This window comes from Lonchura striata, chromosome 10 (genome assembly GCF_046129695.1).
Source record: "Lonchura striata isolate bLonStr1 chromosome 10, bLonStr1.mat, whole genome shotgun sequence".
Taxonomy (NCBI): Eukaryota; Metazoa; Chordata; class Aves; order Passeriformes; family Estrildidae; genus Lonchura; species Lonchura striata.
In genome coordinates, this window is record NC_134612.1 from 26054687 (window position 1) to 26081237 (window position 26551).

Sequence of the window (26551 nt, forward strand, 5' to 3'; positions counted from 1 at the left end):
GCCGGGTAAGCCTAGCCAGCCAAGCCACCCTCATCTTTCTTTTTCTGCCCTTCAAAGCTGCAGACTCATGAGGAAAGCTCTAAAAATAGTTTAGGGTCTCGTCACGGTGACAAATGTGCTCCTGCTGGAGCTATATCTGTCCCTGACGTGAGCGGTGCAGGATACAGCCTGTTCTCCTGTGTCCCTCTGTGCCAGTGGCTCTGCTGTGACCTGCTCCAGCTGAACACCCTGCCCTGCACTGCCCTGCTCCCTCCTGCCCCGCCAGCCCGCAGCTGGCACGGACCTGGGACACCCACACCTGCACACGAGGACAAAGAGGGGACCCGAGGACAACCCCAGGCACATTCCCCACTCAGGCCTGTCCCCATCAGGAGGATCCAGCGTGCAAGAGCCCCTTGCTGAAGCCGAGGGGGTTTGGGAACCTGGGCCATGCTCAGCATCATCTCTCCCAGGTGCTTTTCCCCAGTTTTCTTACCCAGCACACCCACAGCATTCCAGTGGGCCAGATGGGATTTCAGGACACACTGGTGGGGATGTCCCCCAGGCTGCTTGTGGGTTTCTCCCCGTTCCCAGAGGTGGCCAGAAGGGTTTGTCACCCGCCCAGGACGAGCTGTGCCACCGGGGACATGAAGCAGCCTGTTTGTTCCTGTCCCACCTTCACAGTTTCGGGTGTCACCAGCAGTGCTGAGTCAAACCCGGGGCACAGCAGAAACCACCTGCCCTCAGAGCCACGAGGCAGCAGAGATGTCACCACATCGCTGTCACCCCGCGGGGCAATTACCTGCTGCGGTGCAAAGCTCTCCTTCCACCCCCCGAGCTGCCCACACGGAATTCCAGCTCTCCTTCCAGCCCCCGAGCTGCCCACATGGAATTCCAGCTCTCCTTCCACCCCACGGAATTCCAGCTCTCCTTCCAGCCCCCGAGCTGCCCACACGGAATTCCAGCTCTCCTTCCACCCCCCGAGCTGCCCACACGGAATTCCAGCTCTCCTTCCATCCCCCCGAGCTGCCCACACGGAATTCCAGCTCTCCTTCCACCCCACGGAATTCCAGCTCTCCTTCCACCCCCCGAGCTGCCCACATGGAATTCCAGCTCTCCTTCCACCCCCCGAGCTGCCCACACGGAATTCCAGCTCTCCTTCCACCCCACGGAATTCCAGCTCTCCTTCCATCCCCCCAGCTGCCCACACGGAATTCCAGCTCTCCTTCCAGCCCACGGAATTCCAGCTGCTCGTGGCCAGGCCATGCAGGGACACACCCTGTGGAAGAGCTGAAGCTGCTCACACCCAACCCCAGCAGGGAGAGAAGCTCAAGGATCCAGCCTTAAAGGTCGTTATTGCTGCTGATCTATGCCCCAGTGGGACTTGATAAGATCCAATAAATCAAATTCCACCTGCTTTTCCTGGAAATAGCGGCGTGTCTCAAGAAGAAAAGCAGGGTTGAGTTGTAAATGTGCTGGAAAATAGGTTTGAACTTCAGTGACTTCAAGCCTGATGTTCAACTTGTAAATGCATCAAACTGCTATATTTGTATATTTATTTCTATTAATACTGTTGTTGCACACAGGTGAGCTGGTGATCATCAGTGTGTAGGAAAAGCTAATTTTAATACATGGTGAGTATTCCTTACTTGTTTTCCCAATACCTTTGATGGAAGTTCAAGCAATTTGTGTGTGTTGTGATGGGAAACCTGAAGCCTCGAGTCCATAAACTCATTAATTGAGATAAATGGGCTTCATTTAGACACTAAATCTTCTGAAAAATCTGTATAACACTCACAAAAACGCAGATTTACTGAGAAATCAAAATGCAACAAATGCTGTGGTTTGAGTATGAGGTTTTAAGAGCAGAAATTTTCCAGTCCTACAGTGAATTTTACGTTCTAGGTGACAGAATAATTGAAACAAACCTGCTTTCATACGTGAACGATGTTTAAATCGTTTGGTGTTCCTTTAAGCCAGTGCCTCCAGTGCAGTAAATGAGAAATGAGTGAGAGGAATTCTGCTGGAACGGAGGCAGGGAGGGACTGGGGGCTGGAAGGTAAAGGCTCAGTTAAATGGAACAGAGAAACATTTCCAGCCAGGTGTATCCCGACTGCCCTGGTTTCGCAGCCGCTTATTCACGCTGCAAACTCGGGGTGTGACCCCACTGCCCAGTTCCCCTTTTCTCTTTCAAAACCAGTGAGTAAGAGCTTAAAGAACTCGCCCTCTGGGAACGATTTCAAATAATCCTCCTTGTTCCTCTGAGCTAATTCAGAGACAGAATTGGCTCTAGAAATCTTTCATAAAGGTATCTAACGAGTTTCTCTTCAAGTGATACTTTGGCAGAGCAAAACACTGTTTATCCAGCTGGGATAACTCCCTTTGCCAAGTTGTTTTTTTTTTTTTTTTGGCACCAAACTTTTCTATCAATGCAAACCCAGTACTTGACATATGCCGGGGCTGTACTTGCCATCAGAAGTCCTGTTCCAGCTGATAATGCAGATTTTTATGACTGAGAGGGAAGGGAATTCTAGATTCTCTGTTAATTTATCACATTCAGCATGAAGAATGAAAGTCAACCTCCTAAATTACTTGATAAAAAAAAAAGAAACAACTTTCAACTGATGTTTTGCTTTGGAGATTTAGAATTTAGTTAATAAATTCATCAATAAGTTGATCTAAGCATATTCTGCATTGTCTTAGTCTCACCTATTTGACTTGACAACAGAAACTTTTAGATATCAGCTCATGTCAAAATATTTTGCTGTGTAAATTCCTGTGATGTTTTCTTACAGCCATCTCTCTTCAAGGAAATCGGACTTTTCTGTCATCACAGATTATTATTTTCCCAAAATAATCCTTTCTTTCCTGTGAAGGTAATTGCACACTGTAATTTGTAGTAATTTGCTAAAAAACGTTTTGTATTTTGTTCTGGGAAACATTTGTTGCCAGGCCTGTAAATCCTGAGGGGATTTAGGCACTGCCCACCAGAAGAGAGAGTTTGGGATATCCAAAACTCACTTTCCATGAGGTGTTTCCTTTTTCCCCTTTTTTTTATCGCTCAGCTTTGGTGTCTCTCGCTGCAATCAGACACCTGGAAGAACAAAATCAATTTACATTTGTGTACAACTGATTTGAGAAGGAGCTTGCATGGCCTGCAGAGCTCCAGGCCAAGGGCTCCTTCATGCCTCATCGTGACTCAAGCAGCAATTATTGATTGATGTTATTTTCCAGCAGTGTCCTGGCAACAAAGCACTGCTCCTGCTGCCGAGGGGACGAGGCACTGCGGGCCTTTATCGAGTTCAAAAATACTCACATAAAAACACCAAGGATTGAACAAGTGTGAAAAATGCAGATTATACTATTGGCTCTTCGCACGTATTAAATGGAATACTATATGTATTATGGAGGGTTATTCTCTAATAGTGTGTTAATCCTTTTTAAGTGGTGTGTTAAATATAGTTTTAGGTTACAACATAATGTTAAAATAGAAACTGTGCGATGTAAGGTATTTTTTTACTAGCTCAAGACAGGGATAAGATAATCAACAAACTCTTTGCACAGAGATAACAGCAACAGGAAATCTAAGGAGTTACAGCCTCTGTATTGGAAAAAACATTCTTCCACCATCTCTCCGTCATTATGGAACCACCAGGATTAAGGGGAAGTTGACAAAACCCAGAAAAATTCTTAATTTGCAAGGAATTTATTCACCATGTATGAGATATATGAATATGCAACAGCCTGTTGCTTTTAAGGGTTATTCTTTTGCTCACAAGGCCTGTTTTTGGCAGCTCAGTGCCCAAAAACATCCAGACATCTGTAATTCTTTGCTTTTTATTGTCTTGTAGTGTCCCAATCCTAACTGTCCAAATTTTTATTACTCTAATTTTATTACTATTTTTGTAAGTATTTTATTACTAATAAACTCTTAATTTTTCTTTTTAAAAACAAGTGATTGGCATTTTTCACAGCAAGTATAAATCTCTCCAGCTTTTTGAAACATCAAAGTGTATCCTGGAAAACTGGAATGCATTAAAAGTAATAAATTATGGGTGTGCACATGGAAAAAAAAAAAAAGTGGGCAAATTCCACTGCGCTGATACCTGATGCTTTTTTGACTCCTTTTTTTGTCTTTTTTGTTCCTTTCCAGCCCCTTTGGTAGCTGGCAGGGGAATGGAAAGTGCTGTTTGCCTTCTGCAAATACCACCTAAGCCAGGATTTCACCTCAGAACAATCCGAAGGTCAGAGGCAGCTTTTCCCAGCTCTCCTTTTATGACTATTTCTTTCATCTCCAGCACATTCTGTGGGCTGTGAATTGCTTTTGCCATTGCAGAGGTGTTTAGCACCAGTATTTGGGTTCATAGGACTTTTTTTGTGGCTCTGTTATCACAGCTCCAAAGCCTGTTCCAGGTGGGTGGTGAGATTTTTTTTTAATTCCGTGTGAAATTGTTTTTAAAAATCTCAGGGATTGTACAGCACAGGGCTTTAAGAGGGGAGGTTGTCAAAAGGCCAGGAAAATAGGGTGAACTTCCAAATAAGTGAATAATAAATAATGTCCTTTCCAAATAGGCAGGATCCCTGCTGAGCCATGAACCCGCACATAAAACAGCTCCCAATTAAATGATTTATTTCCATTAAAAAAAACACTATTTTGGTGATAGTTACCGACTCTGAAACCCCAAAATATAACAGGAAAAGAAGGGTAAAAACCAAACGTACTGCAGCGACCTTTCTAAAAAAAGGTTTGTAAAACGGGAGGTACCCTGTAAAACGGAGGATTCAAAAGAAGGCTCTGCTCCACACCCTGTGAGGATGAGCAGACCTTGAGAACCTCAGTGTCCTCCTCAGGCTGATCCTGTGGCTCCTGGGGGAGCTGGGAAGGGAATGGAGCTCCAGGAGGGGAAAGGACCTGGGAAGGGTTTGGAGCCCCAGGAGGGGCTGAGGGAGCTGGGAAGGGTTTGGAGAATCCTGAGGGAGCTGGGAAGGGTTTGGAGAATCCTGAGGGAGCTGGGAAGGGTTTGGAGCCCCAGGAGGGGCTGAGGGAGCTGGGAAGCGGCTGAGCCTGGAGCAAAGGAGGCTCAGGGGGACCTTGTGGCTCTCACAGCTCCTGCCAGGAGGGGACAGCCGGGGGGTCGGGCTGTGCCCCAGGGAGCACGGACAGCAGGAGAGGGAACGGCCTCAGGCTGGGCCAGGGCAGGCTCAGGGTGGAACCAGCAGGAATTTCTCCATGGAGAGCGTGGTCAGGGATTGGAACTGCCCAGGGAGGTCTGGAGTGCCCATCCCTGGAGGTGTCTCGGGAAGAGCAGGACGTGGCACTCAGTGTTCTGGGCTGGTGCCAAGGTGGGGATCGGCCATTAGTGGACTCGATGCTGGAGGTTTTTTCCAGCCTCTGGGATGCTGTGGGTGCTCCCGAGGGCTCCCCGCGGGCGGGGGCAAGGCGGGACCCGCTCCCCACACAACATGGCGGGCACGGCCCCTCAGGCGCCGCTGCCACTCAAACCCAGACAGCCAATCAGAGGCCGCGTCTGCCGCGGGGGGGCGGGCTGTGGCGGTTGGCGCGCGCGAGCAGTTAGGGCCGCGGAGGGATCCGGGGCGCGCGGCGCGGGAGGTGCGGCGGCCGTTCCCAGAAGTGACGCAACCGCCGGGGCCGCGCCGGCGGCCGCGTCCGCGTGGTCGCGACAGCGGCGGGGATGTCGCGACATGCGGGCCGTGCCGGGAGCGCTGGGACACCTCTATGACACCGCTGTGACACCTCTGCGACACCGCTGCCACCGCCAGCGCGGGGTCCGGGGGCAGCGGAACGCGCGGCCGCTGTGCTCTTCCGCGCGCCTCGCCACGTGGGAATGTTTCCTCCTTTATGATGGATTTATGAGCTAAAACGCTGGAGCTGATTCATTTTTTATTTTGTTTTTCTTTAATAAATGAAGCTGGAGGTAACTTCCCGCTGGACGTTTCCAGTCTGGAAGGCGCAGCCCACCTTTGTAGTAGCCAATACTACCCCACAATCACCTTAGTTGTATTGAAATTTATGGATCTTTTTCCCAATGTGACATATCCCGAGCGCCACAACCTCTAAGACAGGCTTGGATCCAGGTCCCGAGCCTCGGTTAAGCAGCTATGCGGTATTTCTGTATTTTTCTATCTATTCTGTGCCACGTCTCCGCCCATGGCAGGGGCTGGACTGGAGCGACCCTGGAAGGTCCTTCCCAGCCCCAACTCCTGCGGTGATTCTGTGTATTTCCAGCTTTATCCAGCACCGTTCCCGCCCCCTGGTTATTGTGCACTGCTCCCGAGCCCGTTCCCGTTCCTGCATTCCCGTTCCCGGTCCCGGGGCGTGTCCCGCGGACTCTTTTTTCCCGCCGCCCCCCGCGCGCGGCGCGCGCTCGGCCGTGGCGCGTGCGCCGCGCGCGGGGCCGCGCAGTCGGCGCGCGGCCGCTGCCGGGAGCGGAGCCGGCCCCAGCGCCCCGCTCCGCCGCCATGGCCGCCGCGCACCCGGGCCCCGCCGCGCCCGCCGCGCCCGCCCCGCCGCCTCCTCCTCCCGCCGCCGCCGCTCCGGGCATCCTCATCGGCGACCGGCTCTACTCCGAGGTGTCGCTGACCATCGACCACTCGCTGATCCCCGAGGAGCGGCTCTCGCCCACCCCCTCCATGCAGGACGGGCTGGACCTGCAGTGCGAGACCGACCTGCGCATCCTGGGCTGCGAGCTCATCCAGGCGGCAGGCATCCTGCTGCGGCTGCCGCAGGTGGGCTTTGCCGCGGCTCGCAGGGGGCAGGAAGGGAAGGGAAGGGCGGGCGCCGCCATTGTGGCGGCGGGAAGGGCGTGAGGCGGAGCGGGGGGGCGGCGGTGCCTCACACAAAATGGCGGCGCTGGGCCAGGCCACTGACGCGGCTCCTTCTCCCTCCTGCTCTGCCCTCACAGGTGGCCATGGCGACGGGGCAGGTGCTGTTCCATCGGTTCTTCTACTCCAAGTCCTTCGTCAAGCACAGCTTCGAGGTGAGCGCGGCCCGGGGGGGCACCGGGAGAGGGCGGCCACGCGCCACGCAGGCCGCTCGCTTCCAGCCTGGCGGGTTTGCTTCTTAGTTACGTAATTCTCACTTTATCTGGGTTGAAAATTGCTCAACGGAAACGGGGCTTCTTTTCAGATTGTTGCTATGGCCTGCATCAATCTCGCGTCCAAAATCGAAGAGGCGCCTCGTCGGATAAGGGACGTGATCAACGTGTTCCATCACTTGCGGCAGTTAAGAGCAAAAAGGTAAGATCAGCTTCGTTATGAGCATAAGCACCTGTTACCACTAATGTACGCTGCAGTTCTCAATTCACAGTATTTTTCCAGGCTAAGTTCAACGACCTAAAATTGAGAAGGGAGTGCCCGTTGGCTGCTGTGTAGGCAGTACAGTGCAATCTCGGCTGCCTCTGCTTTTGTTCGCTTGGTAGACCCGTTTTCGTTGTTGGTTTAGCTACGAGTTATGATTGGCAAGTATTGGTTCTAATTTTAGGACCATGGTTGTAGTTTCAGGTCTGTTGATTTTCTGGCATTTCGTAGTTATTGTAAAATAGTCTTAGGGGTGCGTAGTCAGCGAGTTGCTGTGTATTTTGCAGTTTTTTAACCATATTTAGCAGTTCTGATGGGCTTTTTTCTCGTTAGTCTGTGGCTGTCCAAGTGTGGTTGTGATGTTAATACCTGTTAAGAAGAAGCTGAACTTTCAGTGGTGACAATATTGCCTTCCAGATAAAGCCATTTTAGAAAGTACCTGAAAAAAGCCTGGTTTGGTGTTTGCAGCTGTAGTGGTAAGGAAAGTGTAATTGAGTCTGGGAGGCTGAAGGCATTTTTAGGTGCAGAAAGTGAGAGCGGCGTTGTTCTGGTGTGCTTGTGAGGTGCAGTGGGGGCTCCCCTGGCCGTGTGCACGTGGGGTAGATCTGTCCCAGTTCTGGGTGCCCAATGCTGCTCTTTGTGTGTAAAGCAAATAACTGGTGCATTGAAAGGAAGAAGGTGTGGTTGAAGGAAAAGAGTTCTCTAGGTTGCTGTTGAACACAAAATCTCCTTAATTCTGTCGGGCAGCAGTGTCACAGTCTGGGACTGGAGACTTCAGCTTTGCTTCTGGTGCTTTATTGCTTAAAGTTTCAGGTACACTGGAGTTACAGAATGATTTTGTTTTCAGCTGCAGTGTTAAACACACACTTCATTTCCCTGCCCTGTGTCACCAGGTGACGGCTGGAATTTTAAATTCGTGTTGTGCAAGCTTTTTTGAGAAACAGTAAAAATCCCTTAGGGAAGGCAGCTGTTTGTTGGTGTCTTTATCCTGGTCATGCTTCTGTTGAAGGCAGAGCTTTGGCTTTTACTGCCTCCTGATGGTGTTGGCCTAGTTAGTTCTAGATCCAAGCAGGAAGAGTTGGTGTTACACGTTGGAGTTGAGCTTTGTGCTGTGTGGCCTTTAAAGCTGTTCTCCCCGATGGCCCTGAGGGAGCTGAGTGAAGTTATGCCAGGTGTGAATTCAGTGGGATTGTCTTCCCCAGTTATTAAGGGAGTCTGGTTGTTGGAATTGCTGCAGCAGGCTCAGTGATTAGTAACGTTCTGGCCTCCGTCCAGGCAGTGAAGGTTAATTAATCATATGCCTTGCTTTTCTTTGCAACAAGAATACAAATTAGTTGTTTCTTTGTGCTGTGTGAAGGATCAGAGAAACTGAACTTAACCTGTGAATTTAAATCTTTCCAGCTAGCCTGTTCCAAATCCCAACTTGTGCATGTTACGTGGTGCCTAAAGTGCATCATGTCCAGAGAAATCGTGCACTGCTACCCATTATTTTCGGGAGAAATGGGTATTGTTGCTCTGCGATTCTGAGTGAATCTGCATGAAATTAACCTTAAAAATGTTGCAGTCTGACATTCAGACTTGCACACTCCCCCTCCCCCCTTTTTTTTTTAGCAAGCAGGATGTAAACGTTTTTCTGTACTTTTTACAAGCTGACAATTCCATCACCTGTACACGTTATTAACTTCAACTCTTTTTTCCCTTGCAACCGACTATACAGCGACCAGCTACATTTACCAAAGCCTGGGTGATGTGGAGTGGTACATAAAGATGAAGCTGTCGTCATGGCAACAGTGAGTGAAGTATCGAAAATCCCCAAGGAGAAGCCAGTGCTCTGAGCATAGGTCACTGGAATCGGGGGACTAACAGGTTGGCCGCTGGTGAACCATTTGGAAGAACTCCTGTATCTTGTTATAAGCTTTTTTCTTTGCTGTCCAGGTTTTTAGAATACTAGCTTGACCTTTTTTTTTTTATTATTTTTTACTGATGCTAACACTTAGGCTGTAGTTAGTCTCTCACACACAACCCAGAACTGAAACAGGCTGCTGTACTTTCTTTTTTAGTTTAGTCTAGCATTTCTGTTAACTGAAGCTCTTAACCTGCACACGAATTTGGGGTAGTTTGGGTAGGCTTTGCTTTCTTTCTTAACCAGTTTTGGGTTCTTAGTTCCACTTTCTGGCTCTGTATAATTGCAGCTTGAATTCACAGTAAAACAAGGGTACGGAAGTCTTGAATTTGTACATTTTTATCAATTATGATGTAAGCAGTCCCTTCTATGTACCTGTTTGCAGAACTGGGAATTGCATTGGAATTGTCTTTTTATGAGACATGTAGTCGACCGAGGTGGTATTTCTAATGCTGAGAAGTAAGAAAAAGTTAAATAAGTGTTTTGGACAAGCATATTTTCTTTGGGATCTTTGACGAGCATATGTGATGTAGAACTGCATGTAAAAATGTTTGTGTGCATGGAGAAAAGCTCGTACTATGGAAAAACTGCTTTTTAAATAACTGTGTGCCAAAACCTCTGTTCTGAGCAAAGTGCAACTGTTGTTTAACTTGTAGAATGTAGTTTGAAGTTGATTTTATTTCTTTTAACTGTGCCTGAAAGCTGCAGAAGGTCCTGAGACTGGAAATGTGACTCGTGTGGTGCTGTAATCTCACGTGGTGCTTTGAGGTGCTCAGTCAGCTGTTCCTCACTCAGGGGCCCTGCGGCGGGGCTGCGTTAATGACACACGGCCTTAGTGCCTCCAGACTGCCTGCAAACCTGTGCTGCTTGTGGTTGTGATCCTGGAGACAAGCAGAGAACTGGTGTTCTTGTACTGACCAGCGTAACAGATCTCTGCTCCTTGAAACGGGGTGCTGGTGCTCTGCTGTACTTGTCACGAGTGCTTTGCTCATTAGGAACAAAACTCCATGCCGGGCACTATTCCTCCAAGTATTAGTCATGCCAAAGACATCAGAGTCGAATACTGCACCAAATGAAACTGCAGCTGTGTGGGAAACTTAGGTCTCATTTGTCAGAGTGATTTTTAAAAAACGTATTTGTAATTTATTTATTGTTACAAACACATCACAGTGTGTGTTAATCTTCTGGGTTGTTACACAATCTAAATCCCAATCAAGTTTTACATCTTAAGTGTTGGATTGACTTCCCAGAGGGCCCACTGTGTGCTCTGTTCTTAAAGATGAAGTTTTGCCTGGAGCTCTAGTGCCGATCTGTACGAGCAGATTCCAAGTAGGAACTTGTAACACTCCTTGGCTATACAGGGTTTGAAGCTTATATTTCATATATGAGCTTCTAAATTCTCTTTCTCTGGTTTGTTACTTGGCCCTAAGATAATTCTTGGACTGAGAATAAGTGCAGCAAATGCACTGGTAAAGTTCCTCTTTATTCGTAGTAGAAAACAAAGAAGTTTTTCAGAGGGGAATCTCTGAAGTTTCTAACTTAAGAATAATTGTTTACCAGCATTGCAGACTTTATGGCAAAAGTATTAAATTGGTGAATCAATGCAGTGGAGAGCCTGACCTGTGCCAGTAATAAGGTGCAGTAACACACTTCAGTCTCCTGCAGATTTTTATTTTTCCACGAGTGGATAAAAGGCTGTATTTGTCTGGAAGTCCTGTCTGGATAAAGCGATGGCTTCCTTGGGCTGTAGGACTTGTGACCAAAGCAGTGTGGGACAGCAGAGAGAAGCAGAGCACCCTTGGCATGTTGGGTTTGCTGTCCCTGTGCTGTGGAACCTGGGCCAGGCGAGCTGTTGGTGCTGATCCCATGGCCCTGTGCAAGGACAATGAAAACTTAAAATACAGTAAAGGATCCCATCTGTCCTGCTGCACTTGGAGCCACCTTACCTTCCTGCCAGAGCTCTCAGGGAATGCAGGGACATGTGGAAGGTGCTGTGGTGGGTGATCCTGAGCAGTGCCACTGGAGATTGTGTTAATAGGCTGGAAATCACGGCTGTCCTAAGTGTGTAACCAGAGATTTCCCACCTGTGCTGAAGCCTTCTGCTGACAAACAGCCTGGACACCTGAACTCCTCTGGGTGCTGCTCTGCAGATCCTGTTAATGCCAGTGATCTGGAGATGAAATAGTGGAGAGCAGTACTGAAGGCAATGTTTTCAACACCAGCAAAATTGATGGGAATGAGTTGGAAGTGAATCAGCTTCACTGATGGGAAGAGCTCAGCGTGGTTGTTCACTGTCCCACTCCAGAGCTCTGTTCAGCCTGTCTCTGTAGTGCTGAAGTGTTGGACACAATCAGCTCCTCACTGAAGTAGTTATCCTAAAGAGGCTTGAAGAGCTTTTCATTTTCACTTAATTTATGGGGAGAAAAGAAAAACAGCCACAACCATAAAAGAAAAAAATCTCCCGGTTTTGGGTTTATTTAGAGGAGCTGAAAGGAAAAAGTTCATAAACTGGCCCTGATGAGTGAGAGTAACACTTAACTAGAGACGTTACTCTGCTGGAACGTGGCAAACCTGGCATTTTATGTAAAGAAACAATACTTGAATTGCGGGTCCAGCCTGGCACTGGGAAGCTGCAGTTGTTCATTCCAGAGCTGGGAGCTGCATCTGAGCCCCTTGGGAAGAGCAGGGACAGCTCATGCTTCAGGTGCATGGGGGTACAAGGTGCTTTCATTAGAGAAGGCTTTGGTGTCCTTTGCCCATGGCCATCGATGCCTGTCCAGGTGACTGCAGAGATCATGGCATTAACTGGATTTTTCCAGCTTTGCCATTAAATTGACCCTTTCTTCCTTGGGGTGGGAACCTTGGTTTTTGAGTATTTTTTCTGTTCTGTGACCTATCAGGGAAGAGAAGCGAGATCCACTCATGGAATTTGCCAGTTGGTAGTGAAATGTTTTGTCTGATACAACAAAAGCTGTATTTTGAATCCACTTTGCACTACTTCTTTTTCTTTTGAAGGTAATGTAAAATAAATTTGTCACCAGTGCTTGGGGTGTATTGTGTATACAAACCGTGGTTTATTGGAGCATAACGAGCTGAAAAAAACATTACTCTGCTTTGGAAAGCTCATGGAATGTGTGAGGCATATTACAGGGAAAAAGCTGGTCTGTCTTCGGGAGGAAGTGGATTAAAATATCCCATGTGGAATGTTGAAAGGTCAAGTCAAAGCATGGACAAAGCAAATATGCAATGGAGTGTGACACTTGTGCATCAAGTGTACAGAAGGTTTTTGTGATTAAACATGCTCTGGACAGTGCAGGGGTTGGATTTGGGAGGAATTAGGATTGACGGTGCTGGAGTTTGAAATCTCTCTCTGAAGTGAGCTGTTGTTTTGCAAATGCTGGCAGCAGCAGGATCATCCCTGGTACCCCTGGAGAGGGGAGCAGGCCCAGAGTCCAGGCAGACCCGTGTCCCAGGTTAATTCTGTGCTTCACTCAGCTTTTCTCACGTCACAGGGCAGGGCTGGCTTCTCTGAAGGGTCAATCAGCTGCTCTTCAGTGCATAGGAAACTGCAATTTCTAGAGCACGAGGTGCTGCTTTAATGCCAGTGAGAGCCCTGGTCTGGCTTACCTCTGCTTTGAAATCCTGCCTGGCAAAGGACTCCTTCTGCCAGCTCTGCCACGGAGAGGAAAAGTTCTTGGGAGTGCCCCCATCAAGCCAACTCCTTCCAGCAGCTGGAGCAGTGCAGTTTGCACACACAGGAGCAGAAGGTTATTTTTTTTTTAATCTCAGCCATCTAATCTGTAGCTAGCCAAAGCATCGACTAAACTAGTTTATCTAAACTTGGACAGCACAAGATTAATGCTTAAACTTGCTTGCAGGAGTTGAAAACCGGTTTCTGTTGCCATTAGTTGGTTGGAAGGGAAAACAGAGTTGCCGTTATTTTTGGATATGCAAAACAGTTTTGATTTTATTTCTTGCAAACTATAGGACTCCAAGCCCCCTGATACTTGATCAGAACTACATAAACACCAAAAATCAAGTAATCAAAGCAGAAAGAAGGGTACTGAAGGAGTTGGGATTTTGTGTTCATGTCAAGCATCCTCATAAGGTGAGTTCTCAATAATAATGTAATTGTAATTCTTACTCTACCTTGGTGCATCACTGGGAGCTGTGGAACAAGAAACACAGGTGTCAGAATGACCTGAATTCTTCTCTTTGTTCCTTTGTGGTTACTAAAAGCTTTTGCCATAGTACTTGGGCAAACAGCCATATTGACTGTGAAAAAAGTCACTTCCCTGGGAAAAGGTAGAGATGTGTGGTTTGAAAATAAAAAAGTAGTGAAGTAAAGAATGGTGGGCTGACATGAGAGCTTAAGAGTGTGTGCTTGGAGAGAAGGAGCCCCCATTGTTCAGGCATCCTGTTTGATTTCATTTTACATATGTATATGTGTACTTCCTTACTCCTGCTTTGTGTTGAAACTGAGTCTCTTTCTTCTTTCCCTCCCCTCCTTATTCCTCAGATCATTGTTATGTATTTACAAGTCCTAGAATGTGAACGTAATCAAACCCTGGTACAGACAGCCTGGTAAGTTGCTATTTTCCATTCTTTTCCTAGCCAGGAAAATAGTAGCAGAAATAACAAGCCTGCTGATCCCTATGCAAAGCAATGAGATGTAAGTCACCACCTAAACACATTTGGACAATCTCGTGGTGCTTGTTTCTGCTTACTATTTTCATGGCTTGATTCCAGCGTAGTGATGGAGAACTCAATTTAACTTTGTTCTTTTTTCTACTCTTTGATTGAAGGGTAGTCCCTGCTGGTAAGTCATAGAGCTCTGCCCTCTGCACCTCAGCCCATGACCTGGGGATGGCTGCTTTGGCTGCCCTTCTCTCCAGCCAAGCCAGTGCAAGCCTCAGCGAGTTCACTGCCGTCACCCAAAGCCATCGGGCAGCACCTCCTAGTTCTGTCCTGGCGCCAGGATTTGTATATTTGGTTCTAGAAGTAACTGTTACAACTGTTTCTCGATGTCTTTGTTGCCTACCTGCTGTATGTTAAAGGACACGTGGGGGACCATTCTGCCAGTGTTTCTTTGATTTAGCATTTAAACTGGAGTTAAACAGAGGGTGACAGTGCATGCAGCATGTTCACTTAGCAGCCAGGCTGGGCATGGGGGTGTAGAGTCCTCACTGACTGACTGCTGTTCTCTCTCCCATGCTGGGAGTTTAGAAATCCATGGAGCTCTGTGCTCACCCCATCTCTGGGCATCTGTTACTGGCAGTGCCAGCCCTGTGCAACAGCAGCAGCTCAGGACGTCAGGGCCCAGTTCTAACTCACAGATCTTTCCCAACACGCAGTGAGCAAATGGGGTGCATCTCCCTGGATGAAGTTAAAGGGACTCAAAGTGCACAGAATTTAAATGCACTCAGAGTTTTATGAACTCTGCAGGATGCACGTAGTCTCTGGATAATGGTAGGTTGAAAATGTACCTTGCTCTCCTGATGGCTCTGGAGTTCTACATTGATCTTTAAATACAAACCCATTGGTGTTTAAGACAAATCAGCTGGACAAATGCAAAGTACTTGTTAAATTGTAACTCAGTGGACACTTCCCAGAGTAACTTCAGCTAGGAAGTGGCTGTTCCACACTGTTTGGATTTACTGCTACACATTACTGCCTTGGGGTTTAAAACAGTGGCAGTGCTGCAGACTGTCACAGAGTGACACGTGTAAACATCCAGCACAACCTGAAAGAAATCACACGTTTAATGTAACAACAGAAAAAATAATAAAGTCAATTGAGTCTCCAGTATTGTTGTCCTCTAAAAGAAAAGCAAACTGGAGTTCCAACCTGTGCTGCTTTGTTTTTTCAGGAATTACATGAACGACAGCCTCCGGACGAACGTGTTTGTTCGTTTCCAGCCGGAGACCATCGCGTGTGCGTGCATTTACCTCGCTGCTAGAGCCCTGCAGGTGAGCCCTGCCTGCTCTGAGCTCTGCCTAGCAGTGCTGCTGCTCTGGTTCCAAGGAAATTCATGGAAAAACTTCAACAAAACCTGACCTGAAATCTCCAGTGAGCTTCTCCTTGTTTGATTTTCAGATCCCGTTGCCTACCCGTCCCCACTGGTTCCTGCTCTTTGGCACCACGGAAGAGGAGATTCAGGAGATCTGCTTAACAACTCTGAAGCTTTATACCAGAAAGAAGGTGAGTTTGACATGTTGGGGTTTGCTGCTTGATGCTCAGTGCAGCTTGAGCTGAATTATGGTTGTCAGAAAAGTTTGGGAATGCCTTATACAGATGTGCTAATGGGAAGGGCTCCTCTAAGGCGAGAATAAATTCTGGAAGTTACATAACTGGACAGATCATTAAAAGCCAACTCAATATTTTTCAGAAATGAGATTAAATTTGAATTACATTAGGTCAGCTTCTTACCTGGTTGTTACCTCCACAGCCCAATTATGACTTTCTGGATAAAGAAGTAGAAAAGAGGAAAATGGCACTACAGGAGGCAAAACTGAAAGCAAAAGGTTTAAATCCAGATGGAACTCCAGCACTCTCAACACTGGGTGGCTTTTCTCCTGCATCCAAACCATGTAAGTCTGTTTTCTGAACAGAGAAACCTTTTTATTTTTTTTAAATGTAGATTTTAAAACCAGTCTCAAAGCCTTGAATCCACATTAGAAAGGAGATGCTTTATTCCACATTGCCCCAGATAAGAGGTGATACATTAATAATATGCACCCTTAAGAGAGTAAGATAATGTAGCAGGAGTTGCTGTGTGTTCTGTGATGTGAAGAGAGGCTTTTTGGATTTAATTTGGGGGTGCTGCAATAGCCTTCATGGCCCATTTTGCAGCAGGTATCTGAAAATTCCTTTCCTGCTTGTTTTTTTTATGCGCTTGGCAACTGTTTGGTGCAGTGAGGGCAGACAGCTGGTGGGCAGGACATGGAGGAGGGAGAGGCCCAGCACTGCCTTGGCGTCAGAGGGAATTAAATGGAACATGCATTTTGAACTGGCCAGTCTGTCTGAACTCTCATGGTTTCTCCTGAGGAGTCCTGAGTGTTCAGAGGTCTTTGGGCTGGGCAGTGTGAATTTCTGACAGAACAAGGGAAGTGTTTTCTGCAGGGAGGGAGCCAGGTTGGAAGAGTTTGAAAACAGGAGCTCTGCTGGGCTTAACAGCACTTCCATGAAAGGTGAATCCATCTCTGGGCTGCACCAACTTTCTGTAGAGACAGACTGACATATTAACTGGATAATTTTGTTACTCATTTATCTTCGTGCCATTATTGTAAAGAGGAAACCTAAGTTTGCTGGGCAGGCTTAATCCTTTATAGAAAAGAATTGGAAATAATGCCAAGGCAACACATTCTGTATTGTGGGGCACAAGGGCAGCTTCTATTTTGTACCTTTTGGCCCCAGGTGAGCATGGCTGTGTGCTCTGAAGGTCCCAATTCTGTTCCTCCTTCATGGGCAGTGGGTTTCCCCACAAATATCCCATTCTGGGAGTGAATATAAGTGGAGAGATGGGATTAAATAATAGATGTAGAGTTCATAGCTACACTTAGTGCAGTCCTGGTGAAGGTGCCGGAGTGGTGTATAGTGTGTCTATAACAAAGTATGAATAAAGAACTGATTTCAAATTGAAATTTAATTCTTAGCTTCCCCAAGAGAAGTAAAAGCGGAGGAGAAATCTCCAGTGTCTGTGAATACCAAAACCATTAAAAAAGAGCCAGAAGAGAGGCAGCAAACCTCCAAGAGCCCTTACAACGGGTAGGTAAAACTCTCCTGCTAAGAGAACACTTCAGCACAAACGCTTCCAGCAGCAGCGCAGGGAGCTCCTCCGAGCTCCTGTGGTGTGTCAGTGCCTGAGCATTGGTTTGTGCCCTGCAGGCTGAGGAAGGAGAGCAAGAGGAGCCGCAGCAGCCGAAGCGCCAGCCGCTCCCGCTCCCGGACAAAGTCCCGCTCGCGCTCCCACAGCCCCCGCAGGCAGTGAGTGGGGCTGGGCTGCTGGGGAGGCTCTGGGGGCTGGGCGTGGGGCTGCTCTGGAGAGTTCAGGCTGTAAAATTAGCCTGTCCTAACTGCACTGTACTGGAGGAGTCTGTTCTGGACAAGTGAGAGCAGTCTCTGGGATCACAGTGCCCTTGGAAGGAGAGGGAAGTGCCCCAGGTGTGCAGTCTCCTTGTGTCAGTGCTCCCTGTGCAGTGCCTGGTTCTTCAGGGCTCTGCTCCTCTCGTGGTACAGGAGGAGGGGGATGCAGGGAGAGCTGCTGGCTTTAGATAGGGCTTTCCTAAGAATCTTCAGGCTCGCATCTAAGTTGGAGACTGCCAACTTGAATCTTGGTGAAGTCACTGAAAGAAAAAGGCAATACCCACTCTTTGATGTGGTGCATTGACAGAATACTCTTGATAAGGTGGATAAAAGATGCTGCATTCTGGTTTTAGTTTGAGCTGTTTATTTTCCAGTGAGCTCAACTAAAATACTCACAGGAGTGGTGGGGCTTGGAAGGACCTTAAATCCCACATCACTGACCCCAGCCTTCCATGGGGCAGGTTCTGAGACATTCCCTGCCCTCCCTCCCGTACCCCTGAGGGACAGAGCCTGATTCCTTGCAGTACCTTGGGAGCCAGAGCGCTGATGTCTGTTTGCTTTTCCCGGTGCGGGGACACGCTCTAACCTTGTTGTTGTCTCTCGCAGCTACAACAACCGGCGGAGCCTGTCGGGCACCTACAGCTCCCGCTCGCGCAGCCGCTCGCGCAGCCACAGCGGCAGCCCCCGGCGGCACCACAACCACGGCTCGCCCCACGCCAAGGCCAAGCACGGCCGCGAGGAGCTCAAGGGCAGCAGCAGGCACGGCCACAAGCGGAAAAAGTCCCGCTCCCGCTCGCAGAGCAAGTCCCGGGAGCACTCGGAGGCGGCCAAGAAGCACCGGCACGAGCGCGGCCACCACCGGGAGCGGCGCGAGCGCTCGCGCTCCTTCGAGCGCTCCCACAAGGGTGGCAAGCACCACGGCAGCGGCCGCTCGGGCCACGGCCGGCACCGCCGCTGAGCCCCGGGACCGCGGGCTGGGCCGGCACTGAGCCCCGGGACCGCGGGCTGGGCCAGCACCGAGCCCCGGGACCATGGGCTGGGCCGGCACCGAGCCCCAGGACTGCGGGCTGGGCCAGCACCGAGCCCCAGGACTGCGGGCTGGGCCAGCACTGAGCCCGGGGACTGTGGGCTGGGCCAGCACCGAGCCCCAGGACTGCGGGCTGGGCCAGCACCGAGCCCCAGGACTGCGGGCTGGGCCGGCACTGAGCCCCGGGACCGCGGGCTGGGCCAGCACCGAGCCCCGGGACCATGGGCTGGGCCGGCACCGAGCCCCGGGACTGCGGGCTGGGCCGGCACCGAGCCCCGGGACTGCGGGCTGGGCCAGCACTGAGCCCCGGGACTGTGGGGCTGGGCCAGCACCAGCACCGGCACCGAGCCCCGGGACCACGGGCTGGGCTGGCACCGCCGCTGAGCCCCAGGACTGCGGGCTGGGCCAGCCCTGGCACTGCCACTGAGCCCCTCGGACCGTGGGGCTGGGCCAGCCCTGGCACCAGCACTGAGCCCCTCAGACCGCCAGGTACCACCAGGGCTGCAACAGCTTCAACCCCGTCTGGTTTCCTGAAAGGTGTAGACCTTTTTTTCTCGTGGGAAAGAAACTGTTACCAACTTTTGCACATAATACCTTAGCAGTATCCCAGAGGTGGCAAACGATCAGGTTCACTGTATGTATTAGAGTTGTGTATTGTTTATTGAGCTGAGAACTGGAGAAAGGATTTCTGTAAAAAAGCAAAACGTACATTATTTTTATACCAGTCAATTGCAGACGCTTATATTTAAGTATAGTTATTTGTTTAAACATGGTGGAGACTTTCTTACACTGGTTTTAGTCTGCATGTGTTCAAAGATTTTTACAAAAAATAAAATATAAAGCTTTTTTTTTTTTTTTTAACTGCCTGTTGGATGCCAAATCCGTGGAAACTAAAGTTGATTTTCTTACATGCCAGGGCTTTGACCCATGTGCCTGAGTGGGACTCGGGGTGTGGGTGTGCTGCTGTTGGGAGGGGAAAATTGGGAGAGCCTTGGATGTTTGTATCCTCAGGGGGTGCAGCTGGGAAGCCCCACAGCAGTTGGAATAAATGGTCATGGACTTCTCTGAAGCAGCTTCTGGGCTGCTGCTGTTCTGTGTGGGAGCAGGAACTGCTGGGACACTCCTGGACTGGAGCTGCTGTGAGCTGCAAGGGGAGAGGAGGAATCGGGTCTGGTTCTTCAGCTGCTGCTCAGGCAGCACCAAGCCCCGGAGCCCGCAGGTGAGAGGTGTTGGTGCTCCTGCTCTCCTGGGCTCTCCCATTCCTGCTGTGGCTGAGGCTGGAATGTTCCCCTGCCCATGCCCAGGTGCTGCAGGCTGGTCCCTGTCACGGGCAGTGCCAGGCTCTGCCCGGCAGATGTTCCACAGCCCTCGGAAAGGAGAGGAAACCTGAGCAGCAGCTCCGTGCCTGCTACATCTCTGTCCTCTGTCCTGCTGGGCCCCCTCTGCAGCTGCTCTGGAAAGGCTGAAAGTGAGTGAGTGTTTTCGGGGAGGAAAAGATAAAATGTCTCTTTCTGTTTCTTGGTTACCACTGTTTTTCAGTCTGTATCTGCTGTTTGTGTGTGTCATGTTCAGGAAAATGTGGTTGCTATGGGAATTGGAGCTTTTTCCCCCAGATAAAACGCTCCAATAGTCCAGAGCACCCTGGGTTTGGAGGAGCAGCACCTCTCCTGCCTTGGGTTTGGGGTTTGTGCTGGAGTGAGCCGTGGGGGGCTCAGCCCTGCTTGGGGTGAGCACTGACTGTGCTTGCAGAGCTTCCCTGACCCCTGAGCAGCAGGGGACGTGGGACAGGCCATCCCTGCTCCCGGGCAGCCCAGCAGGACTCGGCGTTTCTCCTGCCTGGCAAATCTCCCCCAGCCAGGGAGGGACCCGGCAGGGCTGTGCCAGCAGCAGATCCAGGTGGGGGCACAGCCTGGCCCTGGGGCTCTGGGGGCACCTGAGGGGCCCCTGAACGCCCCATTCCCTGCAGGACTTGGCATGAGGAGCTGCAGGGCACCACAGCTGAAATGTCAAATGTCCCTGCACCACAGCGCCTGTCTCCCCTAACACTTGGAAGTATCCCTGAATCCCAGTTTTCATGGAGCCGAGTCCCAGAAATTAATCATTTGTCAGGGCTGATGGACTTCAAGCACCTGTGGTGACCTCCAGGAGTCACCTGGGGCTACACTCTGCTCATAGCTCAGCAGCTGAGACGATTTTCCTGGGAAATCTGGAGGATTCCTGTCCTGGGTGATGCTGCAGTCTCTGCCACGCTGCTGGAAATCAGGAGCTGCCACTGGGCTCTGAACATCTGAGACCCACAGGGACAGGAAAATGGGCACAGGGCTTTGCCTGGGTGGGTCTCACCCTCAGAGCTGCACTTTTTTCTGAAAAAAAAAAAGGATTTTATTTTTTTTGACTAATTTTCAACAAAAAGATGCAAAGGTTTCAAGGCATTTCATACAAACTCTTCTGCCTGTCCTTCACTTTCAGGTTTGTTACTGATACTGGAAGGATGAGTGTGGACCAGGAGCTTTGGATGGTTTGGGAAGAGAAAAAATGAACAATCAGAGAATATTTTTGGTGGAAATTGGCCCAACAGGTCCCTCTCAAGGGTTCAGTCACCCCAAACCCACAGGTGAGTGGCAGCAGGTGATAAAGGCCCTTTTCCCAGGAAAGCTTTCCCTGGTTGCTGCTCCTGCCAGGAAATGCTCATAGAATCCAGGATTTCACATCAGGTTTTTGGGGTTTTTTTTGGGTCTGTGACTCTCCTGTCCATGCTCCTTGTCACTTCCAAGCTCCCTGGGGCAGGAAGCAAAGCCTCCTGGCCAGGCTGGCAATCACATCCACTTTGGAAAAAGCACTCCAGCAAAGGAAACAGCTTTCCATCCCCTCCTCTTGCCTGGCCACAGCCCAGCAGGGCCATTCAAACAAAAGTTAAAATTAGTAAAGCTGGCCTGAAGAAAAAGTCTTTATATTCCAGTGGAAGGAGAAAACTTGGCAAAAGTGACCATTTTTGTCCCAGGATGGAGAATCCTCCTGGATGGGTTTGCTGGAGAGAACAAGGGGCTCGTGTCCCCACCCTGCAGAGACACTCCAGCTCCCAAACCCCCTGGGGCTCCAGGGCTGCTGTGCCCCTCATTCCCATGGATTCTGTGCCCCTCATTCCCATGGATTCTGTGCCCCTCATTCCCATGGATTCCATGTCCCCCATCACTCCCTGGATCTCCCCTCACTCCCGGGTTCCCTTCATTCCCTCATTAGTTCAGTGATTAAAAGCACAAAACCCACAATGAGCCTAATTACAATTATCTAATTCCACACATTGTTATGAGCAGAAGTATAATAAATCTCCCTGATGTCTTTAAGGGGAAAAGAGAAACTGGAAACATTTTCATTCTTTTTTAAAGCAAAATTTGCCAAATTCAGGGTGTGGAAGAGGTGCAAATCCCCCACTAAGTTACAGCTGAAAAATTGCTGTATTTGTAAGATGCTCAAAGTAGACTCTTACAATAGTGGGGGTTCCTCACCCCGGCCTGAGCTGCCCCAGAGGAGCTGTGGCTGCCCCATCCCGGGAATGTTCCGGGCCAGGCTGATCCCTCTGATCCCTGCAGGTGCTGGGCAGCCCCGGGGCCTTGCTCAGGAGCCGGGAGGGGAAATCCACAGCAAAATGACCTTAAACCAAGTGAATCTCTTCAAAGCCCTCACAGATTTACTTACCCCTGTTCAGGGATTGCTGCAGCTTCCCAAAATTCCCTGTGAGTTGGGAGCCCAGGTTGGAGCAATCAGGAGCTGAGACTCTAATGCCAGAGGTCCGGTTTTAAAGTGATTTAGGGGGTGAGAAGCTGAGGTTTTATTCAAACCCCAAAGGTTTCTATGCCTCAATACCTGGTTAAAAGGTGAGAAGTGGAGGTTTTGTTCAAGGCCTGAAGCTTTTCTGTGTCTCAATACCTTTAAAAAAGGAAACACTTCCAGCATCTTTCTGCCAGGTGATGGTTTAAAGTTTGCCCCCGTGCTGAGGAGACACCTGGTCTGAGGACACAGTGGGGAGACAGTGACTGAGAGGGACAGAGTGGGGGGAGAGGCTGGAGCTGCCACCCTGCCCCTCCCAGGGGAATAAAACAGCTCCTCCAGGGGAATAAAACACCTCCAGGGGAATAAAACAGCTCCTCCAGGGCACGGAGCACCCTCAGCACCCTCACCCTTCCTCCCCCTCAGCATCCCCCGGGAGCTTCCCCGCGCTGGGAGCCCTGGCCAGCCCAGCCCCACACCAGCCCTCCAGAATTCCCTGTTTTTCCCCAGCAGGATGCTCAGAAGGCCGTGGCCAGGCAGGGTGAGCGCTCGGTAGCGCTTTGCCATCGAGGAAGCCGCAAGAAGGATCGGAGATGTTATCTGTGACTGCTGCCTCCAGCAGGAGCTCTGGCTGCCATCACGGGATGGCCCCGGGGCTGTTTTTGTTCCAGGGCTCCTCGTGGCTTCCCCGGCAGCGGCGGAGATGCCGGAGCTGGGGGCACTGCCACCCTTCCCCTGCCCTCTGCAGAGCCAGCGGCGACAGCAGCGAGTGTCCCCAGGGTGCTCAGCCACCCCAACCCCAGGTGAGACTGGCTCGTCCATCCCACCGTGCCAGGGCAGGGACACCTCCCCCTGTGCCAGCTGCTCCAGCTCCATCCAACCCGGCCTTGGCACTGCCAGGGATGCAGGGGCAGCCCCGGCTCTGTGGGCACCCCGAGCACCGAGTGTCCTGCTCCTGCTCCCAGGGTTGTGCTGATCCTGAGGTTTAAGGTCCCGGAATCCTTTTCCCTGGGTCAGGCTAAGAGGGATCCCTGGAGACTTTTTTGCCTTCTGGGATTTGGGCATCTCCTCCTGCTCTGTGCCTGGAGCCTGCCCAGGTGTTTTGGTCTCCTGTTATTTCAGGCACTGGCTTTGGATTAAGGGCTCGTGATAAGAACCCTGAGCAGTGCTGTGATCCTGGGGAGAGGCTGTCCCACAGATCCTGGGGTGAGAATGTCCCACAGATCCTGGGGAGAGGATGTCCCACAGATCCTGGGGAGAGAATGTCCCACAGATCCTGGGATGAGAATGTCCCACAGATCCTGGGGTGAGAATGTCCCACAGATCCAGGGAAAGAATGTCCCACAGATCCTGGGATGAGAATGTCCCACAGATCCTGGGGAGAGAATGTCCCACAGATCCAGAGAAAGAATGTCCCACAGATCCTGGGGAGGGGATCTGAGCCCGGGTTCCAGAGCCCTCCTGCATGGCCCAGCCCAGCCATGGATTCCCCAGGTCAGGCACACACACAGATCCTCTCCCAGTGGAAGTCCTGTGGACAAGGGACTGTTTCCCTGTCAGATGGATCTTCAGCAGGTTTGGGACATCCTTACCCAGAGCCAGCCAGAGGGAAGGATTTCTGTGGATTTCTATGAACACAGAAAATCCTGAAAAAGCCGGAAAAAACACAGAAAATCCTGGTCTCCAGAACCAGCCTTTCATCCAGATTTCAGAAATCCGAGTTCTCCCCATGTCCAGCTTGAGCAGTGAATTTGTGCCTCATCCAACTGCAGCTACTCCTTCCATCACCCTCCAAGGAGGTGCTGGGCTTATTTTTAGAAGGAACCTAAAAAACCCTCCCCAAGCCAGCAAACAGGATGGGGTTACAGCCAGCGAGGCCCGAATCCTGCTGACCCTGCCCAGACGCCTCCCAGCTGTTCCCCAGGAGCCTTTTTTGGGTGGTTTTCCCCAAAGGCACACGTGGTTCTTTGTTCAGAGCTCCGTGGTGATTAAAATGACCGCTGAGTCCCGGAAAGTTAAACCAAGCCCTGCAGGCAGCACGGTGCACAGGAAACAGCTGGGGAGAGGATGCTGGAAGGATTTCCATAAAAGCCAATGATTCATGGAAATGTTCAGCCAGCCCCGGGCTCCTCAGCAGCTTCTCGGGACAGACACGATTCCCGAGGCTGCCCCTCCCTGCCGTCATTCCCGAATTCCCGGTGCCCGCCCCAGCCCCGGCCGTGCAGCAGAGCAGAGGGAATTCTCAGAATCCAGCTACATCCCCGATTTCTGCTGCACTGAAATGCTGCTCAGCTGCCTGGATGGGGAAAGGCTGCCAGGAGAGGGCAATGCCAGCGTTACAGGGGCACAGGACCCAGGGAATGGCTCCCACTGCCGGAGGGCAGGGAGGGATGGGAGATTGGGAATTGGGAATTGTTCCCTGGCAGGGTGGGCAGCCCTGGCACAGGTGCCCAGAGCAGCTGTGGCTGCCCCTGGATCCCTGGCAGTGCCCAAGGCCAGGCTGGACAGGGCTGGAGCACCTGGGACAGTGGAAGTGTCCCTGCCATGGCTGGGGTGGGGCTGGGTGGGATTTAAGGTCCTTCCAACTCAATGCAGGCAGTGACAACCACGATGGTGAAGGACATTTGGGAAGGACAGGGTGTGACCCTCCAGCAGGAAGAAGAACCTGCTGCATTCTGTGGCTCTCCAGGCTCCTTTCCTCTGTGCCCACCAGATTTCTCCCAGGACTCTTTCCCCGAGCTCCAAGCACGTCCTGCCAGCTGGGCATTGCTCCCTGCAGCGGTGCCAGGCCAAACCACTTTCCACATCCCATAAATCAGGAGATGGAAAATCCCCTTTGGGACACTCGGTTCAGCCGCTCCTGCAGCGCAGGGCTGCTCCTGCCAGGACATTTTCCATGGATCTTTTGGAATGACTCAAGCACAGGGGCTGCACCACTGCCCAGGGATCCTCCCTGGCTGCACAGCTCCAGGAGAGGGCATTTTCCTCCTTCTCACACAGACTTTCCTTTCCAGATGTCAGCTCCTTCCTCCCATCTGCACCCCTGGGTTATTCCCCCCTTTCCCTGACATTTCCCACCCTGGGTTCTTTCCGTGCCTGGCACCACATCCCACCACAGGGAGCAGAGGGGAGGGTGAGCCCTGGAAAAGTGGCCTCAGAGACACCCTGGACCACCCCCTCAGTGGAAGGGTCTCCATCCTCCCCAGAGGTCTGGTGGCACCCGTGCCCATCCCTTGGCTCTCTGGGCAGCAGCAGAGTCCCACAGGGCACCCAGCCCTGTCCCCACTCGGGGTGGAGCAGGCTGGGATCACTCCAGAGCCTGGAGCACCAAGGAGAACAATCCCTGGGAGCTGGCCCTGGCCTGGGATGCTCCACACAAATCACATTCCTGGTGTGAAAATCCCCCCAAGGTTCATTCCCTTTTGATCATCCCACCCCAGTGAATTCTGTGCTGTGCTGTGAGGATGAAACCCTGGGTCAGTGTTTCACAGCATCACGGCTGTTTGGGGTTTGTTCTTCCTTCAGCAGGGCACTCTCAACCACCTGTATCCACCAAGGACAAAATTCAACATCGAATTTTCATGATGGAAATAAGGGCCTGTCGTAACTAACTAAAAATGCAGCTGTGGGGGGTTGTCTGCAAAAGGAAATTCCCCCAATTTCATTATCCTACTCTTATTTTGTTATTGAAAATGCACAGTACAAAGAAAGACAGTCATGCTTTTATTCTGATTAATACATTTTAATGATCTGTGGCATCAGTTTCTATTTCCATGCACTTTTAACACTGCTTAGGAACTAAGATGCTTTTTTTTCCTGCAGTCCAATTTTTTCTTTTGTAGAAAAACTCCATCAGCAAGGCACAGTCGGGATCTCAGATCCTACACACACCTCAGAGCAAGGTTAATGATCATCCCAGCTTTGGTTTGTGATATCCCAGTGGGAATGAAGTGATATCCATGGCAAGCTGTGCATGGGCACATTTCTGCTGCAGGAGCAGCAGGACCAGACAGGGGCTGGACTCTCCATCGTACCATCTGTGGAGAACATTTCATTTTGGGCAGCTTCAGGTGGGAAAAGGATGAGCCCCACTGAGGCACTGAGATTCCAGGGCTGCTCTTGCACTGTCCCTCTGTGCCCTGGGAGCAGGGACAATTCCCACCCTGCTGGCAGGGTCAGCCAGGAGGGGTTTGGCCACACCAGGGCCGTGTCTGGGGCTCACACTGAGCAGCCCCAGCCCCATTTCCCTCCCTGGCACAGGGGATCCCTTCTGGGAAGGGTCAGGGCTGTAGGAGCCCCCTCCAGAGCGGGCAGCACCCCCAGCTCTGCCAGGCAAAGTGAACCTTTGCAGCAGGGAAGGGCAGGACAGCCCCGTGCCACGGGATGATTTCTCCCAGGGAAGGGCTGGAGTGCTGCCCACAGCCAGGTTTGTCCCTGGAGTTTGTTTGGCTTTGCCTCGTGCCACGAGTCCT

General features: G+C 50.8%; 1 protein-coding gene and 1 long non-coding RNA gene across 2 annotated transcripts; both read left to right on the forward strand.

Moving 5' to 3' along the window:
- Nucleotides 1-6444: 6444 nt before the first annotated feature.
- On the forward strand, nucleotides 6445-18264 carry CCNL1 (cyclin L1). The gene is made up of 11 exons (XM_021540841.3): nucleotides 6445-6726; nucleotides 6903-6977; nucleotides 7127-7236; nucleotides 13187-13307; nucleotides 13719-13783; nucleotides 15069-15168; nucleotides 15296-15400; nucleotides 15648-15789; nucleotides 16855-16966; nucleotides 17087-17185; nucleotides 17891-18264. Exons 1-11 carry the CDS (start codon nucleotides 6460-6462, stop codon nucleotides 18240-18242), a joined length of 1548 nt encoding a protein of 515 aa, XP_021396516.2. The 5' UTR covers nucleotides 6445-6459; the 3' UTR covers nucleotides 18243-18264.
- Nucleotides 18265-19610: 1346 nt separating this feature from the next.
- Nucleotides 19611-22617, forward strand: LOC110476132 (uncharacterized). The gene is made up of 3 exons (XR_013340495.1): nucleotides 19611-19779; nucleotides 20781-20925; nucleotides 22593-22617. It is a non-coding gene; the product is annotated as an uncharacterized LOC110476132 (long non-coding RNA).
- Nucleotides 22618-26551: the final 3934 nt, after the last annotated feature.

Bases quoted from the DNA above. Each gene is read 5' to 3' on its own strand.
- CCNL1 (XM_021540841.3), top strand. From the start codon at position 6,460: ATGGCCGCCGCGCACCCGGGCCCCGCCGCGCCCGCCGCGCCCGCCCCG. The intron at 7,237-13,186 runs GTAAGATCAGCT...TGCAAACTATAG, and splicing joins CGGCAGTTAAGAGCAAAAAG to GACTCCAAGCCCCCTGATAC. The intron at 15,169-15,295 runs GTGAGCCCTGCC...TTTGATTTTCAG, and splicing joins TCGCTGCTAGAGCCCTGCAG to ATCCCGTTGCCTACCCGTCC.